This window comes from Mesoplodon bidens, assembly GCF_964165515.1.
Source record: "Mesoplodon bidens genome assembly, chromosome: 9".
Taxonomy (NCBI): domain Eukaryota; kingdom Metazoa; phylum Chordata; class Mammalia; order Artiodactyla; family Ziphiidae; genus Mesoplodon; species Mesoplodon bidens.
Genome location: NC_138166.1, coordinates 69,217,927 through 69,238,770, shown reverse-complemented (window position 1 = coordinate 69,238,770; position 20,844 = coordinate 69,217,927). Strand labels below are relative to the sequence as shown.

Genomic DNA, 20,844 nt, shown 5'->3' with positions numbered 1-20,844 from the left:
GACCACTGATCGTAGATCACCATAACAAATATAATAATGAAAAAGTTTGAAGTATTGTAAGAATTATCAAAATGTGACACAGAGACATGAAGTGAGCAAATGCTGTTGAAAAAAACAAGGCCAGTAGCCTTATTCAACAGAGGGTTCCGTGAACCCTCAATTTGTAAAAAAAAACACAGCATCTGTGAAGCACAATAAAGCAAAGTACAATAAAATGAGGTATGCCTGTATAACGGTGTCATACTGTATATATTCTATTGTAACTTGCATCTGTCACTCAGTATTATTTGTAACATTAGTCCATGTTATTATATGTGACTTGTTTGTTTTCATTGCTGTAAAGTATTCCATTGTATCCTACAATATGCTTATGCATTCTATTCTTGATAGACATACAGATTTTGGAGATGATTATGAATATTTTTGTACATGTTTCCTGGTACACATGTACACAGATACTTTTCCTCAGATATATGCCTAGGAGTAGAATTGCTGGATCATAAAATATAATATATAGATATCTTCATCTTTAATACATAATCCCAAACTGTTTTCCAAAGTGATTGAACCAATTTAAACTTCCAACAGCAGAAACTGAGAGATTCAGTTGCTCACATTCTCACTCTCATTTGCTAGTGTCATATTTATTTTTGCCATACTGGTGAGTGCTTAATAGTATGTCGTTGTGGTATTATTTTTCACTTCTTTGATCACAGATGAGGTTCAACACTTTTCGTATGTTTACTGGTCATTTGGGTTTCTTCCTTTGTAAAGTGGCTACTTCTTTGCCCATTTTTAATTCAGCTGTTTGCCTTTCTCTTAATGGTTTATAAGGGTTCTTTATATATTCTGGACATAGGCTCTTTGACGGTTTTATATATTACAAATGTCTTCTACTTTCTGGTTTATCTTTCCTTCTCCTTTATTGTGTCTTTTGATGAATGTATATTCTTCATTTTGACATAGTCAAATTATTCTAGTACTTTTCATTGTTGGTTTAAGATGATCTAAGTGACCTTTAAAAACTCTGTTTCCTTAACTGAAAGAACCAGTGTTGAAATGTGCTTACAGTAAGCTTGAATTATTATACAGCTGAGAGCTTAGCAGACCTTCTCTTCAAAGAGAACGTCAGTGACAATAACAGTCACAATGCTTTACATTTGAAGAGCACTTTCATCATTTTCACAATTAGGCCTCCCATAACTGAGAATTGTTAAGTCATTATGATTCTATTTGGCTCTCCTTCAACAAATAGATCCTGCGGCATATATGAGTATCTTATTTTCTATAACTCCCAACTGTGTGGCATCCTGTGCCGCCTTATGGTGCTGTTATATATGCATATGGGGTTCACATGGGCATATGTTCCATCTTCCCAACTAGGCTGAAATCTCCTTGACATCAGAGGATCTGTAAATGCATCTTTGTATCTCCTGTGGTACTTTGCATTAGTATCTAGAAAGCCGTTAATAATATGCAGGACCCTTGAACACTTAGCCTTCAAAAGAAAAGAAAAACAAGTTTTAAAAGACATGCTTGAATTTTCTTTTAAGGTTTAAATTGATTGTTGCAGTGCTAATATGTAATTGATTAGTGCTAATTATCCAAACCACATTTCAACCAATGAATATAATCACCTTCTCTTCCCAGACCTTACAAACAGCTAATTTGTCTTCCACATCCTTGTCTATTCTACTATGGCCCCTGGTAGAGATATTGACGGGAGCCAAGGGGGAGCACAGATAATTCAGAACATGGATAATCTACTTTGTCTTTCTTTTTTTTTTTTTTCTTTCTTTCTTTCTTTTTTTTTTTTGGCCATACTTCACGGCATGCAGGATGCAGGATCTTAGTTCCCTGACCAGGGATCGAACCTGTGCCCCCTGCACTGGAAGCGTGAAGTCTTAACCACTGGACCTCCAGGGAAGTCCCTTGTCTTTCTTCCTGAATGTCACAAAATCCAATATATATTTATGCTCATTTGTTCTCAGGTAGAAATGAGTCCTCTTGAAAATGCAACTGAAGTATTGGAAAATAAGAATCAGCAGCTGAAGACTCTGATTAGTCAGTGTCAGACAAGACAGATGCAGAATATTAATCCCCTGACCATGTGCCTGAATGGAGTTATAGATGCTGCGGTTAATGGTGGAGTTTCCAGGTATCAAGAGGTGAGGATTAGGTATTGTCATTTGAAAGTTTTCATATGTGATTTCTTAAGGTTTCAGAAATCTTTTTTCAAAATATGCACCCATCATATCAGCCTGCTATCATAGGGCTACAATTAACACAACCAGATTTCTTTGTTAGATAGAGCAAACATACAGTCATTTGTGATGCACACTTACTCTGTTTCCCAAAATGTGATATTTTGAGGATAAAAGTGTGTGTGTGTGTGTGTGTTGGTGTGTGTGTGTGTGTGTGTGTGTGTGTGTGTGTGTGTTTTCTTGGATGAATAAAAGAAGTGAGGGTATCGGGATTGTTTAATGAATGTCTACCTAAACCCATTTCCCTGAGTAAAGAGTGGTTCTTGGACATAAAAAAATTTGATCTTGTTTAGAAGATATTTTAAGTGGATTTTTCATCTAGTTTTCATTTAGTTTTAAACAGAAAGGTACAGTAGCTTAGAAGGTGAGGCCACCATCTTGATCATTCTGAGTCTTAAGGCAATTTATTTTAGGATGTGATGTCATAAAGCTTGATTTGGATTTGCTATTTGTTTTACCAAAGGTACAAAGTTTATACAATCTCTGATCTATTAACAATCATTTCCTTATATTACCATCAGATCAGCTGACCGTACTCAGAATCATTGTCTGCCCCCCAAAAGTGGTGTATAATGGTATCATTTCTTTAAAGATGGCTTTAAAAAAAAACAATGGTGTCTTTCACTTCCTTTGTAACTCTCCTGAAGTAAACTGACTATCCCTTCTCTTACTAGGCATTCTTTGTCAAAGAATATATCTTAAGTCACCCTGAAGATGGAGAGAAAATTGCACGGTTAAGAGAGCTGATGCTTGAGCAGGTAAGGGGAGCAGAAGCCCATCACCTTCCCCCTCTTCTGCGCAGATACATACTTGCTTAACTGGAGACCCATCTACATGGTTTTCTACATCAGTGATCTAACTGAAGCTAGCAGTCAGGGGTTACAGATTCACTTGTAATATATCCCAACTTGCTAATTTCTACGTTTTCTTCCCACTTTAATGCAAAACAAAAACAAAAACCAATGAGCAGACTATGGCAGCCCCTTACAACAAACAACCTCATGTAATCTCTTGGAACGTTCTTTGAATACTGTCTCTCCAAAGACTTGATGCCAACTTTTCACTCAAGATTTTGGGATCAAATAAGTTCAGGCTAACTCAAAATGAATAAATCAGTAAATGAATGAATGAGATTCTTACTTAAATGTTAGAATAAGGAAGTGGGCAGTCAATACCCTTTGCTTTAGTATCCTGTTGTGCAGACTAAGCCTATAGATTATATGATATGGACAAAACTAGATACAACCTCATCATTTTCAATGTTACAGAAGTATAGTTGGTTTTTATTTCTTTGGTTCCATCAAGTACAAAGAACCAGAGTGAAAAATCTGTTGCCTGCTGTGCCCCTTTTGATAACTCTTGGCCTGAAAATGGTTTGAAAACCTCTGAGGTGGGAGACATTATGGTTGGGAGGCTGGGTTCAATAGGAAATTTTATACCCATGAAAAATGGAATATGTACGATAAAATGTGACAAAAGCATCTCTTTCCACTTGATAATACCAAATTAAAAAACAAATAAAACATGCTGTTTTGGATTAGGAAATGATGAGGTTGTATCTGGTTTTAGTCCATATTTTATGCTCTGAAGGCTTAGTCCACAAAACTTAATACTGAAGGGAGAGAAGTGGCCATGGACAAGGGCCATGGCTGGAAGAGGGTCAGTTGTATAGATTCTGAAAAAGAGAGAGGAATTACTTAAAGTTGACCTGCAAGGAAATATAGAATAAGTTAAATTCTCAGTGTGGCCCTGGGGGTGACATAGATTCTCTAAATGAAGTGAGCAGCTTAGGTTATCCAGTACTGAGGATTATGGAATGACTTTAGCCTTTTTTGATTTTTAAAAGTCTGTATTTTACCAGTACAGTCTCTTATGAGTGATTTGCCTCACCCCAGGATACTTACCTGCTGTATTCAGTCTGACTGAATTCTTTCCCTCGAGTTAAAATCAAAAGGGTTAAGAAGTCTCTCGAGAAAAATAAAAATCGAGGGACCTTGGTTTCTTCCACATTCTGCCTGATTATGTTCATGGGGCCTTGTGGAAAGAGCTATGGCCTAGGAAGCATTAGATCCTATCATAGGCCCTGTAGTGCAAGTGACTGCCATGTGACCTTGGGCGAGTCACATGTCTTTGTGGGACCATAGGAAGGGGGTTGGGCACCGTCCTCTGGACCTCTGTGAGGTGGTTCAGAGAACCGTCTAGTAGACATGGAGATGCACTGCCCCAGTGCCCCTTCCAGAAGGGAGTTGTGGCCTTACTTGCTTGAAGACACCTTAGGCTCTCAGGTCCTCCGGCATTGCCTCTGCTGCAGAGAGCCACGTAGCCTAAGATCTCCACTTTCCTAGATGACCTGCGTCCAGTGAGTGGGGAGGAGAGACAGAGCCTGGCCATTTGGGCCCAACATAGCACAACAGTGACAGACCGTTAAAGGTCCAGAGCTCCCCTGGGGTTGGCAGAAGGCTGCCAGGCTGCCATCCAGTTCACTTTCTTTTTTGGTCAAGTCCCGCTTCTGCCTCTCCCTCCCACAGGCAGTGACCCCAAGGATAAACCCCAGTAAACAGCCTAATCTCCATGCTGGAGCCTACTTCTGGGAGAACCCAACATGCGACGTTATCTGAACAAAAGGGAGGGCCCCTCCCAGCTAGTGTCTAAGATGCAAAGGACTGAGGCACCTACACTTAGGCTCCACTCCTCCATCCCTCCTGCCCTCCCCACAGAGACCGGGCTCACCCTTTATGCCTCAGACATACACTCCACTCAAGCTGTTCCTTTCAAGGTGTCCTTGATGTTTATTTCAAGGTATTTTTAGCTTTATGCAAATGTGCTGGTGGTAGATGGGCATTCAGAGCAGAAGTTGCCGCAGTTCTGACCCCTTTGGAAGGTGCTGGATGCTCTCACCCCCCAGAGTCAGTACTGTTTGCCCTGGCTTTCAAACTTGAACCTTCACGGGCTGTAAAGATAAAGCGCCATCGTAGTGATGTGTGATTTGTTTTCCTCTCAGCCTCTGGAATTTGTTCTTTTGACCACTATAGCATGGGGAATTTTTTAAAATGTAAAAGACAGCTGCTACTCAAAACAAAGGAATTAAGCACTTTTGATACCTGTACAGAGAAAACTTGAATGTTTATATTCATCTTGGTTTAGGTTCTCACAGCAGGAAAACTTTTTTAAAAATAGGAGCTGTTCCTTTTTGCATTAGAATAAGTGAACAAGAATAATATTTTTTTTAACAAAAACAAGAAGCATAGTAACTGTTACAGAATTTCCGTTCACTTGTCCCTTCCTCCCTGACAGATTTTGAAAATCTGAGAGAGGGAGGGAGAAGAACCTGATGGGAGAGAGAAGGGAAACATGGCAGAGAGGGTGCCATCCAGAAAAGAGGTCCCGGGGGGAGAACCACCTGACCCTCTTAACAGGGAACCCCCATTCCCTGCCCCATCCTGAGAAGTGCAGGAAGGGACCAAAGAAACACTTAACTGTTTTAAAATGGTTGTTGTTATAGGTCAAAAATCATGCGAAAGAAACTTGGGGTAGTAGGAAAATCAAGTCTTTGGAATCAGAGAGACCTAAGTTCAAATCCTCATTTGTCCTTTAGTACATGCAGAATTTTAGTACACGCAGAATTTTAGTACATGCAGAATTTTCTGATCCTCAGTGTCCTCCCTGGTAAACTAAGGATCGTTGCTATCTTGTCAGATTGAGAGATTAGCAATATTGCATGCAAAATGCATGGTACCGTGCTTGAATCCCCTAGCAGGCACTTAGAGGAGGTACCCACTGATGTGGATTTTCTCCTTATGTTACTATCAAGGCACAGATTTTGGAATTTGGCTTGGCCGTGCATGAGAAGTTTGTACCTCAAGATATGAGACCGCTTCACAAAAAGCTGGTCGACCAGTTCTTTGTGATGAAGTCCAGTTTAGGAATACAGGTAAGTACACAAAGTGTCCATGGGGGGGCAGTCTGACCTCTGCCATTTGCTTTTTGGTAGAGGGACGATGAAATATCCAATAGTGACATCTTTTGGTTTTTCTACCAAACTGCACCATTTTACCAGAGAGCCCTCAAATACTAAAATTGCATTAACTTCTGTTTGTCACTCTCAACCTTTATGAAAACAAAAAAGTAAATGAGAGAAAGCTTAATAATAATGAAGCTTACCTTTATAAGGTCCCTATAGAAAGACTTCATGACAATTACAATGCACATCTAGTACAGCGAAATACCTCACGAGTGATTTTGCCCTTGTAATTACTATTCTGAAATATTTTCTTTACTACCTCTTTAGGAATTCTCTGCTTGTATACAAGCCAGTCCAGTCCATTTTCCTAATGGAAGCCCTCGCGTGTGTAGAAACTCAGCACCTGCTTCTATGAGCCCAGATGGTACCAGGGTAATTCCTAGACGCAGGTAAGTCATATTCTGAATTATTTGACACATTGGCGTCCCCACAAGATGGTCTGGAACGATTCTCTCATTCTTTGTGGCACAATTTGTCAAATATGCAATTTCTTAATGAAATAATTAACCCTCGAGGCAGCTGCAGACATCTGCCACTGGTAAAACAGCTACAGCATGAGAAATAAATAAACTCAGACATTTGATCATATTGAGGCAAACAGGAGACAACAAAATGGGATGTGCATATTTTTTTCCCCTTTGGTTTTATACCATGCCAGCATGTGATAAAGTACAATTCAGAGACTGAGTTAACAACCATTTTTTTCCCCCCCAAAACAGCCCATTAAGTTACCCAGCTGTCAACCGATATTCTTCTTCCTCACTGTCCTCACAAGCTTCTGCTGAAGTAAGCAATATTACAGGGCAATCAGAAAGCTCTGATGAAGTCTTTAACATGCAGGTACTTGATTAGCTTTTTTGTCTGGTCCTGTTTATTCCCTTTCTGTCTCAATCATGAGCGCTTCCGTTCACTCTGCTGTGCTTAGGAACAGACCTATGAGCGCAAACTTGACTTAAGGACAAACCTTTAAACACTCGTGTTGCCTTATTGGTCTCTAGAGTCTGCAAAGATGATTCTCTCAAAGCTCGCCCATCCACTGTAAGAAGACCTGAGCGAGCCGTGGGAAAGCCCAGGCAGGCCATGCAGGGGGGGCGCTTTGAGCTCTGCCTCTGAGTTGGGTCTTTAGTTGGGACTCCTGGAGCTTGTCACCACTGACCTCTTAGCATTTCTAAGTGTTTTGTTTTTTTCCTTTAAGAAGATATGGTTTAGGGGCCCATTGTAAGATCTCTCCACTTAGGTACATGTTGGAAATTTCCCATAATAAAACATTTTTGACAAAAGAAAAAACATAGATTTTAGGGATTTTAGCGTCAGTGTAACTCTTGCAACCAAAATTTGTATTTAGACTCGGCTGATAGGGCGTTGATAGTAACTCGGTAAGGCTCAGTGGAAATTTTCCTCACCACTGTCTTTGGAAAAGGGGCATAATACATATTGCCAAATTCATGCTTTGAACACATTACATTGGAGAAAATGCAAAGGCATGTCCTCTGCCTTTTAGAAGCGCTCACCTAGTGACCTGCCCGAGGCTGCGAGTCTTTCTGCTTGTGCTTTAGTCAGGGAGCTCCTAAGTCATAGGATGTATGTAGCTGAAATGAACACAAATGCATTCCTTTGACAGGAGTCAAAATCTCAGATTCTTGATGAATTCAGACAGGCATCCTTATCAGTCTGAGTTAGGGAGATTTTTTCCATATTTCTTACTGGACTTTTTTTTTTTTCTAATTTGAAAAAAGAACTGATGATTTTGTTTCAAATGTGTCAGCGTTGTCTGCAGCCTCTAAGCCGTGTTTGATAACAGCTCCCGTGTTTTGCAGCCAAGTCCGTCTACCTCAAGCTTGAGTTCCACTCACTCTGCCTCACCTAATGTGACAAGTTCTGCTCCGTCGAGTGCTAGAGGTCAGCGCCAGGGTGTGGGGTGGACTAAGGGTGCCCAGAGAACCTTCCAGCCCCCAGGAGCTGTGGTGGCCCCCGCATGCTCACGCTCTCTCCTCCAAACGGGCCCAGCCCACCACCCTGATGAGCCTTTCTTTCCTTCTCTTGCCAGCTTCTCCTTTGTTGTCTGACAAACACAAACATTCCAGAGAAAACTCCTGCCTGTCCCCGAGAGAGCGGCCATGCAGTGCCATCTACCCAACACCTGTGGAACCTTCTCAGGTAGTCCTTGTGGGATGGAAATTCTAGAAAACGAGGAAATGTCTGGATGTTGCTTACGTCTCTCTGCAGAACCTCACAGTATAGCTGCCAGAGGCCACCAGATAGGCTGTGTTGACGAGTCCAGCTGGGTGAAGGGCACACCTCTGCCCTGCGCCTGTTGTTAGGAATTTCTGTGCGAGCCATGTGTCTGATGTGGATACGTGGGTAATTGCCTGAGAAGTAAAGCTGATAGGGAAATGGGAAATGATTTTACCCACCTTGATCCGACTCTGTATTTCATTGCTGCTACTTGAACATTAGGACGGGTGATTGGGTGAATGAGTTGGGGGTGTCGGTCTGCATGTGTCTGTGACAGAAACTTGGAGGAACTTCTTACATTAGCCAAAGACCCTTGAGGAGACGCACGGCTGCCCAGCAGCATTTCTTTTTGCCTCTACCTAACTCGAGAGAGCTGCCACGGATTCCTTGCTGAGGTACCCGAGAGTGAGGAACGTGTCTTTTTACCTTTGCCATTCTTCTTTGATGCACTGAGGAGGAAGCTGAATCCTAGGGCCGCCCCTGCAGCCCTCAGGAGTAAGGCACGTGGCCCTCACCACCCACCCCAGACTTGGTTTTGCAGTGATCTCTGATAGTCCAAGTGAGAGCAGGGCCAAGGTTTTGACCCTCTGGGCCCTTCAAGCGCTTTGAAGGAGGGTTTCAAAGATAAGATTCACATGGAGCCCTGAGTTTTACCGATTATTTGGGGAAAACTTGGGAGCAGAGAATAATAGTTTTTTATCCTCCAGCTCATTTCTCTGCTTTTCTACACCATCCTGGCAGAAGTCTGTAGCTACATCTGGAAAGGGATGAGAGTGAGTGGGGGTTGGCTTGATGGGTTTTATCTTTGCTGGTTGTGTGATCTTCCCCAAAGTTCCGGGATACCTCATCCACACGACACTGATGTCTCGCAGAAATTATATCTGCGTGCATTTGGCTGGACCAGCTAACTGGTCCCTTTGTCACTTGATGTTGCAAAGGAATTTCACAGTTTGTTCCATCTGCTTCTGGAGAGCATGTCACCAGCATGCTGGTTAGCATGAAAGACTTGCTGGTTAGCCTCTCGAGTTTTCTGCTTTGGGTCAAATTTGAAACAGTGTGCATGTTGCCAAAATTTCAATAATACACATTGCTCTGGTGCATCTACTTTTAAGGACTTTGTGCCTTTTTGTTTAATGTTAGGTAGAACCATGTAAAACTGGCATTTTGGGGGGTTAAAAATTGTAACATATGGACCATTCCATATGTTTTAACCTAATCTAGGATTTAAAATGTAAAGTCCATTCACTAGAGATTTTTTGAGCTAATATTCCTCCTTTAATTCTTACTTGCATTTCGTATTGCCAGTCTAGCATTTGTATTTACAAAGAGCACCATAACTTAACCGCTTTACTGTTTATTTTTTTCCTTGCATTTTATTACAAAACCTATTTGCCATTTATATTTGAAATGTAGTATAGACTTTTAAAACACTGTTTGAACCCTAAGGGTCTCTGCCCTTTTTCCCTTAAATATAGTTGAATTCTTTGTTCCTAGCCTCATCACAGCATATAAAAACTTTTTTTCAACGAAAAGGTTCAGTAATAAGATAATCATCTCATTTTCTAGAAGGTCTCACATGTTAGCATATTGCATCATAAAAATAGATTCTTGTGCCTTTCCAGAGGCTGCTGTTTAATCACATTGGAGACGGGGCCTTGCCACGCAGTGACCCCAATCTTTCTGCGCCTGAGAAAGGTGGGTATAAAGCCAGCCCTTCATCGGCCCTGGAATGTGTAATGGTTTGTTTTGGCCTCATTTCCTCCAGTCTCCCGCGTGTCTGTGCAGAAGGCAGATCTCCAGACCTTTAATGATCTGGACTCATTTGCTCTTTAGGAGATGAATGAAAGGCAGTTATTTCTGATGCATTCTTCACAAACTGTGTTCTTGTAGGATTTAACAGCAGAATCTGAGCAAGGTAGGGACTCCTCTGTTTAATGACTTTTGGTGTCAGTCACCGAGGCAAGGCCTGCGCTACCTGAAACAAAGTGGCCAATTAGGCTACTTGTTCAGCGCAATGAAAATAATAAGCACCTTCTCAGATCGATTCCCTGGTCCCACTTTGTGTCTGCCTTACAAAGTTCATTCTGCCAGCTCATCTGTCGTTGGCGGGGACTCAGATGCTCTTTAAGAGTTGCAATCCCGTGCATGCTGGAGTGTGCCCTGCCTCAAGGTCACCTGAAAAAAATGAGACACAAACACATGCCTAGCGGTTCATAGCCAGTTAGCCTCGGTCTGTGCAACACAGCAGAGGAGGAAGAGCAGAGTAAATGCGACTTCCTCAGCCAGGGGGGAGGGGCTGGCAGCAAGGCACCTGCTCACCTCCCAGGGTCAGGCCTCAAAAAATCAGAGCAGTTCCCAGGCCAGTGAATTAAGAGTCACTAACGAAATATCCGTGTAAAGTGCATTGTAACCGTCCTCATTAAGAGCTCGACTGCATCGTCGTTTGAGTACACCGATACATTAAAACTTTCCTTGCGAAATAGAAATCAGTGGAACTGTAGGCAGTTATTTTAAAACACACATTTTGCTTTAAAGTTACAAGTCAGATATTGATCTTTGTCTGGAGAATTTAGGAACGTGGTCTTTTTCTCACCTTTTATACCAAAGAAAACCACAAAGCACGTTTAAAAGGACGGGAGGAAAAGTATTTTACGAGTGGTAGTTCCATCCAATGAAGGTGGTAATATAAAGAATGGTAAAATGTTGAAATTCTACATATGTCCATCAGGTGGCAGTGTCTGTTCAGGGAGCAAGCTACTGGAAATCTCTAAAGGCTTGATGTCGTAAACCTCATCACAGAGCGGCTATTTATAACCTTGTGTGTCTTGCCCTTGTTCCTAAAGGGGTTGTTCCATATTTCTGCATCTTGCTGAAGCATGGAGCAGGCAGATTACAAAAAAAGGAATGATACCGTCAGTACTCCAAATTATTTTTTTAGGACGTTCTTCACTATAGCCCATTGACTTTAGAAACAAGGGCCAACAGGATGGTGTGGCGTGGCTGTTCCTTGCCACTAATTCTGCCAGACAGTGGGGATATTAGCATGCCACTGCCTTCCCCCTTTCAGGGTGCCACTAATCCAGAAATTTCTACTAAAAATCAACTTTAAAAATAGTCTAGTGATTACATCTTCCATCTGTTATCCAGCATCTAAACATATCTGTAGTTCTCAACAAGTTTCTACACTCTTGTGTAGAGATGTATAGTTCTGTTTGACTGCTTGAGGGAAAGAAAGAGACATGCTATCACCCAATTAAATATCAACTATAGCTGTGAGGTAGGCAATTAAGTAAAAGTTTGGTATTTAGGAAGTTTGTTGTTTTTTTTTTAATCCAGTTGATTTTTTCATTCTGGATAATTCTTTCTTCTAAGATTTCGAGTGTTTACAGGGCAAAGTAGACCGTGTGTTTTTAGCTGTGTTATTCCCTTCCAGCTGTGAATCCCACCCCTAGCAGCTGGAGCCTGGACAGTGGGAAGGAAGCCAAGAACATGTCGGACGGTGGGAAACTTGTCTCTCCCCCTGTCCCTCCAAGACCCACACAGACTGGTGGGTATTTGAAGCACTTAACAATCACTTTCATAAAATAACTTTTATTGACTACTCCAGCTTGTCCTGAATTCCTCAGAAAGGTAGGCATTTGGTGTCCAAGGTAAAACCTTAGTAGTAGCTATATAATTTGTTTGTAGTGTTCCCCCCTTTCCTGAACTCCTGTTACACTAAGTCAAGCAGTGCACCATTCCTAATAAGCCCCACAGAGAGATTTTGTAGAATTTTCTTTTCCTACATGCCATCCTCAGAATTTAGGGGGTACCCTAACCTCGCTGAGACACTAGCATTTTTTCTATGCTATCCTGAGTCACCTCATTCTTATCAACCTTTACTAAGTCTAGCCACTTTCTTCAGGACTGATGCCCCAGTTTCAGGTAGCCCCTAAATAGGATTGACTAACTGTGATTTGGATAGGCTTGTGGAAAACAACTAACAGTGCATCCGTAGTTATCTGCTGCTTAGACAGGTCTGTATTCAAGGGTCATATTTCTCAAAGGGTTCATTCAAGGCACTGAATCCCCTAGGGTGTTGGTTTAAGAAGCAAAATTCTTGGGCTTAACCTCAGACCTACTGAATCAGAATTTTACTATTTCTGGGCCAAGACCCTAGAATCTGTATTTTACCACACCTTTCTAGACTTGAGAACCACTCAAAATTATTCTTAAGAAACTTCCTTCATAACAATAATAGTTTATAACAATAATATATGAGTTTATAACAATAATAGTTCCCCTTTCCTCCTGAACAAGCCGTTGCTTGGTGACCTGCATATGGGGGCGGTTTTTAAGAGGGGCTACCTGCTTTACTTATCCTATCCTGGTGATGGGGAGAGTCTTTTCAACACTTAACATATATTTAGAGTAGTTTTGAAGCTTTACAAATACAGCAGCCTAAAGGCAAGAGAAAACATGACACTGTGTTTTTCATGGATTTTTCTGGATTGATCGTCCATGTTTCATTTGCTGTATTTTAGCATCTCATCTTTCTAAGTTTCTTTTTTCACTAAGAAAAATGACTCTCTCTCTTTTGAAAATAAACTATGTGCTACCCAGTTTGTTTTATGCTCGCCAAAGCAAAAAGTCACCAATAGATTTGGAAAGATGTGAGATCTCTAAGCAGAAAAAGAAATAACTTTAGCCTTAATTGATACTCTGCATAAGTAGGTCAGTGTGACCATGGAAGTTTAAAACTCATCAACCAGTAATTGGTATTTTATTCATGTTGTCCATATATTCAGGCAACCTCCAATTTAAACCTGGTTGTGTACCTAAAGTTGGGAACTCAAAAAGCATTTTCTAAGGAACAATAATATTCATGGTATTTAGGTTCCTGCTCATTCAGACTTGTAGACAAGGACACTGATAGAACTATTTTAGGTCTTTCCAGAGAAACATCACTGTAAACATGCGGTACGCACAGGGGCTGCTGTGCATCCCACAGTGACGGTACCGGGGAACACCTAAGTTGAGAGGAAGAGGGTCCCAAGTAATAGTAAACCCTGACTTCTGCCAGACATACTATTCCCAATCAAGATCTGCTTCTCTATACGTGCATGTTTTTCTTCCATACTCAACACCCACAATTGATGCCATAGGAGAGCTAACAGTGTTGATGGAACATGGCACACGCTGACAGCATGCCCTAGCGTGTAAGATGGAGGCCGCACAACCCCACAGTGTGGGGACCAGCCACTCTTCCTGGTCCCTTAGGCTCAGGGTGCACAGACGACCATACCTCTTCCCGGTTAACTTGGCAGGGCTGCCTTCCCTTCTGCACTGATTGCTGTCATGGTCTGTCCTCATGTCATTATGTGTGGTCACTGTTGGGGGATCTGTAACTGTCTCTCTTCCCTTCAGCCTTTCTGTAGTTTTCTTATGAGTTACAGCCCTCACTGTGACATCTGGGAGAATGGCAGCTCATCACAGAGCAACGAACTCTGAGCTCACTGAAACCTCTGTAGGCAGAACTGGGAAATCTGGCTTATACGCACCATGTTGATGGTGTCACGGCAGGCTTTTAGTATGTGTGGTTATGCTTTAGAGAGCTGGATTTGACCCACAAGCGCACACACAGAGCAGTGCCATCAAACAAGCTGTGTCCCGGGTGTAGGGCTTGAAAACCTGGTGGGAGAAACAAAGAGAGGGTTCTTCTTTGCCTTGATGATAAAATCCATAGGGTACCACCTCCCAGAGATAAAGGGAAGACCCGAGGACAAACATTAGGGAGAAAAATGGAAAACTTCTTACCTCTTGTATGATATGGCCAAGGCTTTCCTGTCAATTTCAGGAATATTGGGGGATGGAAGGGGAGGCTGATGTCAGTATATTCCCAGGACCTATTCTAAGCTGTCTGGATGACTTGGGTCTTCCCATTCCTGCTCAGGGCCAAAGTCAGCAGTTATTTCCCGAAGTCTGCTCCCTGGCACCTCACACCTAAAAGCACCTTTTGAAATAGACCAAGCAGCAGAGAAGCATCTGGACTTTGAGGAAGTGGAAAGGACTTTGGACCAGCTTGGGGTCCTGTCACTGTGGTTAAAGCATCATGTATACACTGGTGACTTTTCACTAATTACCCCATGTCTTGGAGCTGCCATCCTTTGTGAAGAATCCGTTTTGGGTGGGCACCATTTAGTCGCTCCCCACCCCCTTGCTTAGACCCTTGTGCACTAGGTCATCTATATGGGTTTGTACTCACAGAGGGCTTTTGCAGGTAGTCAGTTGTCTGGTTTTCTGAATTGAAATGATCTCTCTGTCTTTACAGCTTCACCAGCAAGACACACGACGTCGGTATCCCCATCGCCTGCTGGGCGATCTCCACTGAAGGTACAGGCTCTTGTTTAGATTGAGGCTAGAGATTGGCCCCACGTTACTTTTTTCCCTGGTACATCAATGAGGTGCTTTCATCTGCACAGACCAGGCAAAGAACATATAAAGAAGGGAGAGAGGAAGATGGGTAAGAAAACAGCACTAGGCTTTCCCTTTGGGGAGCCTGCCATTTGTTTTCAGATTATTAGGCTTTTTCTCCAAATGGTGGCAAGAGAATGTACAAACTAGAGTGAGAATATACACTGAATTCGGAAAGAAATGGTCCCCATGTATCTCCTAGGGCATTTTCAGCCTGGTCTTTTGGTTTAAGGGACATCAAAAACAAACACGTATATTGAAAAACAATCATCAAGATCTACTAAATATTCTCCAGTGCCTTTTTCATCAGCCTCACCCATTTTGAAAATGCCAAAGCCAACTTTTCCTCTTTTAATATTTTACACCAGGTTTCCATTTACATTAGAGATACATACTTGATCATGAAAAACAAGGCAGTAAAATGAATTTTAAAATGTCTGGGAAACAAACTGGAAAGCTTTAAAGGTCAGACATTGGATTTGATATGTAGACATAGGCTTCTTAACACCTCTAAACATACAGAATCCCTCACGAAGGTAAAGAATAATCTTTAGGGATTTCCCTGGTGGCGCAGTGGTTAAGAATCCGCCTGCCAATGCAGGGGACATAGGTTTGATCCCTGGTCTGGGAAGATTCCACATGCCGCGGAGCAACTAAGCCCGTGTGCCACAATTGCTGAGCCTGTGCTCTGGTGACCGTGAGCCACAACTACTGAGCCCGCGTGCCACAACTACTGAGCCCACGCACCACAACTGCTGAAGCCCATGTGCCTAGAGCCCATGCTCCACAACAAGAGAAGCCACTACAATGAGAAGCCCACATACCGCAACGAAGAGTAGCCCCCACTCGCCGCAACTAGAGAAAGCCTGCGCGCAGCAACGAAGACCCAATGCAGCCAAAAATTTAAAAAATTAATTAAAAAAAAAGAATATTTAGTCTCTATCCAAATTGAATCAGACTGGCTGCAAGGATTGTCAGTACATTCAGAGGTAGGTGTCCAGAGCTGCTACGCCAGAGGCTAATATGAGGTTGAAGTGAGTGTTGAAAGAATGATTTTGTACCTGAATGACAGGATTTACACACTCCATGTCCTTTTTGTTGATGAGACATTTCTAACTAATGTAAAAGAAAAGGACAAATTAGCTTCTACAAACACATGGGATCACATTGTGATCCATACATCTGTGGTGCTAAGGATTGTTGCTGGTAGAAATTGAGAATCAGGAAGAAACCCCCCCCCCCAAACAGAGAAAATTGCAAAGAAGTTTGATTTTGTTTGCATTGCCAACATTGCTGATGTCAAAATTTGCTGGTGGGTGCAAATTATTTGCTAGTTTGGTTGTCATTCTGTAGAGCAGCTATTAATTGTAAAGTACATGGGACTGCATTCACCCTGGAAGCCATTGACTGTCATCTTGATGTGATGGGAACAAAAGCAACATGGTGTTTCCGCATCGTTACACTTCCCGTTGCTTGCAAAGAGCCCCACGTGTTGCTGTGGAATTCACATATGCATTTTTTAACTTGATTGTGTAGAGTAGTAATAAGGTAAGACTAGGAATTGATTCTTAAAAAATAGAAAGAATCGAAGGGCTGAAAATGTTCAAGTAGCCACCAAATAGTTAGCAAAGTGGTGTATACTGTCTCTCCACAGACCTACCTATGTTCTTACCAGCCATAGGTAGCTTCGTAGCCGTATTTTTACAAAATAGGTTTGAAGAGAAAATGGGTGGAACATTTGTGTTGTAACTCCTGGGTTACATTAGAGGGCGTACTGCTACCAAGTTACTAGCTTTGCTGTGCTTAGAATGCAGAAAACTCCTTGACTGATAGTTTTATCAGCAATTCAATGATGGAATTAACCCTGTGAAGACTCAGCTTACCTGCCTTATTTTGAACTTAGTGTCTAATTTTTAACAAAAAATTGCAGTGAATTTGGATCTCTTAATTAGCCATGCTTAACTTTAGGCTCCTACTAAATGAAAGTATTTGCGTCTACGAGCATTGTTTTTGTTTCAAAAGAGAGACCAAGGTAAAGTTAGTCTAGGGTAACATTTCTTGGTTTTATAGGCCGTTTATGTGATACATGAAAAAAAAATGGTCTGTGGTCAAACAAGTTTAGGAAACACTGGGCTGAACAAAGTCATTTAGGTTGCTTTATTATAAGACCTTAAGAAGCTAATATGCTTTGAATGGATGCAAGGAGTACATAGGGTGCAGTACTTCCCAGTGGAACCCTTAGGGAAGTAGCACATTCCAATGCCAGCGGAGCTAGACAGCTAACAAATGAGTGAAGGAGGCCAGGAGGCCTCAATGTGTTGGGGTGGGAATGGTGGGAAAGTGAATTCATGCCCCATCCAAAGGGGACAGCCCTGCTCAGCTGCAAAATAATATCTCCAGTAAGAGAAAGTGAGCAGTTGTTGCTAGAACTTCCAGTGGTTCTGCTGAGCTAGAAAGGGAAGTGGTACCTCCAACGGGTTTGGTTTGGTTTTGGTTTTTGCCAGTTTCCTATCCTTCAAACCGTGGGACTAATGATATGCCTCTGCATTTCCTCCCTGAGTACTTTTATCCTCTTTCTGTCCTGACCACGAGGAGGAGTAAAGTGGGCAGTGAGGTGAACTGAATGGACTGGCGGCCCTGGCAGATAAATGCCTGATGTATATGTGCGGTTCTGAGGCACACCAGCACTCAGATTTGAGTCTGGGTGTCTGCATGAGTCTTCCAGGGCCGGCAGAGCAAAACCGCACGGACTGGGAGGGCTTCAACAACAGAAATGTATGTTCTTACGGTTCTGGAGCCTACAGGTCCAAGATCACGGTGCCACCATTCTCGGTTTCTCCTGCGGCCTCTCTCCTTGACTTGCAGACGGCCACCTTCTCCCTATGTCCTCAGGGTCTTTTCTCCGTGTGCATGCGTCTTTGGTGTCTCTTTGTGTCCAATTTTTTTTTCCTAAAAGGATACCAGATTGGGTTGGGGTCCACCCTGAGGGCCTCAATTTCACTTACTTGTTCTTTAAAGGCTGTATCTCCAAATGCAGGCACATGGCGGGTGGTGGGTCAGGGGATAGGGCTTCAACCTCCGGATGGGTGGGGGACACAGTTGAGCTCATCACAGTGTCTGTCAGTGACTCTCTGCTGTGTCTCCCCCACCCCTCCCTTTCCACTCCGCACAGGGATCCATGCAGTCTTTCACCCCCTCTCCGGTGGAGTATCACTCCCCAGGACTCATCTCCAACTCCCCCGTCCTGTCCGGCAGCTACAGCAGTGGAATTTCGTCCCTCAGCCGGTGTAGCACGTCGGAAACCTCAGGCTTTGAAAATCAGGTGAACGAACAGTCGGTGGCGCCGGGGTCGGGGTCAGGCCACAGCGGGTCTGAAGAGCTGGTGCGCAAGGAGAGCAAGACGCCGCCGCCGTACAGCGTGTACGAGCGGACTCTGCGGCGCCCGGTCCCGCTACCTCACAGCCTGTCCATCCCCGTCACGGCGGAACCGCCCGCCTTGCCCCCCAAGCCTCTGGCGGCGCGATCGGGACACCTGGAGAATGGGACCAGGAGGACGGACCCCGGCCCGCGGCCCAGACCCCTGCCCCGGAAAGTCTCCCAGTTATAAGAAGTCCCTTTTCTATTTCCCTGCCATGAATTCTCTGCCGTTTACAAGAAATAAGAGGTATGGTGAGAAGACATTTAGTGTAGGCACTTTAATAACTTACTCAGATTTGTCCTTAGTTGAATGGAATTAAAACTCACTTGTTAATAGAATGTTGCACAATATTAAAAGTTACTGATCTCAAACGCCAGGTGTTCCAAGTATGGCTGAACTTTCATTACAGCGTTTCTCATTTGGAAGTGATAAATAGTAATAAAGCCTTCTTTTGTATCTTTTTATGTTCACTTTTTTTACATAGTTTAATCTTAAAACCAATACAATATTGTCGAACAATACGAAGCGTGATAATGTTGTATACTTTTTACTGAATACTTGATGCTTCAAGAAAGCTTATTAAGTCGATGTACAGCCTAACAAACACAATAGTCCTTATTTTAGAAGACTTCTGTAATTAAGGTGAGATTTCTGGCTCTTTCTATGAACAGACTGATGAATGCACATCTTCAGAATTAAAAGCTAAAGCAAGCTAGTGAGACAGTAAACTTAAGGGGTTGCAAGGATTGGGACTGGAAGTGGTTTTGTTCTTGAAGCAAAATACTTCTTTAAGGTTGCTTTTGACCTTGGCTGCTGTCTACATTCTTAAAACGCTACTTTACCAATTGGTTGGTAAACCCTTTAGTACCCTGGCACCATGGTATCTACTGTATTTCTTTTCAAGGTGCAATTTACTTCCAGAGTTCCAATCGGGTACATGAAGCAAAAGACCCTAGGAGAAATGTTTACTTGAATCTTGTGCTTCCTCACTTGATAGTTTCCTCTACCAAATTTGTCACTGAAGAAGAACAGATGTTCATGTGTTAAGTAGGCACAAATTAATGTGTCCCATTAACAAGAGTTCAGGAATCAATACAGGACAGCAGTAAATTAATAGAGTAAATGAAGAAAAGAAACAGAGAGAAAATATATTAGCATGATTAAATGGCAAAAGAACTTTCAAAAGGCAAGGGCATTAACTTTCAATCCTGCACAAAATAAGGAATTCCTCACAACTCTCCATTATTACTGGTGGAGCTTGTCTTCTTAGCTAATCCTGTTGTCTTTTAGTTGAAGGAGGATGGCCGTAGACCACTCTAGCTTGAATACTGCAACACAGCATCTTAGATCTAGATAGGGACGCTCATGCCACAGTCATAGGAGTGTGAAAAAAGCACCTTGTATGTGGTAACGTATTTTGTATCTTTGTTTTCTTTACTGACTGTTTATAACACTCAACTGACAATAGATATGAACTGTATTTTAAATCATACTGTTGAATATTTTCCCTCTTTTGTTGGGAAGCTCAATTTAGTCTAACTGTGTTTGTTTTTGTTGATAGCTTACCTGGAAGGCAGTGACAACTTTTTTATATTCCCTTAATGAAACCATTCAGCAGGTATACGCTGTTGAGGCTGGTTATAGAGGTTTTCTATAATAAATGTTCAAGTATTTTTGTACATAACTGGTTAATTTTAATAAGAGATACCATTATGTTTAAAAATAAGTAAAAATAAAAGCAAACTGTTGTGGATGCAGTATGATTGTTATAATTATGCCAAATACTTTATGTACGGAAAAAAATATTTGTACATATGTGCTTCTAACAATAATTCTGCCATATTGACTTTACAATTTTGAATGTCAGAAAATTAATATATGTTAAAATATTTATGTTTAGTGAAATTATTCATAATAGAGAAAAGGAACATGAATTTTAGCTTTGTATCTTGCAAGTTTTTCAGTTGAAAATTTCTTGAACTAGCTTTTGCTTTTGATGATAACACTGTGTTTGTAATCACATCCTTAAGTATATATATATATATATATATATATATATATGTATGTATATATATATATATATGAAGATCCGTATTTCTATTGCTTTAAAGAAGTAAAGACTTCCTACCATTTAAATAAGGTGACATGCATAAGATAACAAAGCTTCTTTGATTTCCTTTTCCTCTGTAATTTAATAGATTCTTTGACTAGTGCTTGGGCACAGTATAAATCAGTGTTATTTGCTCTTGAAGCCATTTAAAAAAAATTTTTTTTTGGCAATGAACAGTTGTGTGTGTATTTCTGAAGCAGCTATATAGCAGAACATTTCAAGAGATTCTGTTAGCCCAGATGTTCATGTTGGTTGCTGCTGAATGGTAAATATTAAATAAAATTACCTGATTAATCTTGATATTTGTCTTTATTCCTGTCATCAGCATATCTTTACCTGGAAC

General features: G+C 41.7%; 1 protein-coding gene across 2 annotated transcripts in view; it reads left to right on the top strand.

Annotated features, from left to right (window-relative positions):
• Positions 1-18,847, top strand: part of DOCK4 (dedicator of cytokinesis 4) — a 487,691-nt gene extending 468,844 nt beyond the window's left edge. The window contains exons 42-52 of one of the 2 annotated variants that reach the window (XM_081243754.1): positions 1,992-2,168; positions 2,939-3,022; positions 6,076-6,195; positions 6,553-6,674; positions 7,005-7,071; positions 8,103-8,184; positions 8,333-8,442; positions 10,143-10,215; positions 11,954-12,067; positions 14,831-14,892; positions 18,146-18,847. In XM_081243754.1, the coding sequence (XP_081099880.1) occupies positions 1,992-2,168; positions 2,939-3,022; positions 6,076-6,195; positions 6,553-6,674; positions 7,005-7,071; positions 8,103-8,184; positions 8,333-8,442; positions 10,143-10,215; positions 11,954-12,067; positions 14,831-14,892; positions 18,146-18,580 (1,446 nt within the window). In that variant the 3' untranslated portion in view covers positions 18,581-18,847. Of the gene's footprint in view, positions 1-1,991; positions 2,169-2,938; positions 3,023-6,075; positions 6,196-6,552; positions 6,675-7,004; positions 7,126-8,102; positions 8,185-8,332; positions 8,443-10,142; positions 10,216-11,953; positions 12,068-14,830; positions 14,893-18,145 lie in introns of both variants that reach the window. The other variant, XM_081243753.1, reaches the window with a different exon arrangement.
• Positions 18,848-20,844: the final 1,997 nt, after the last annotated feature.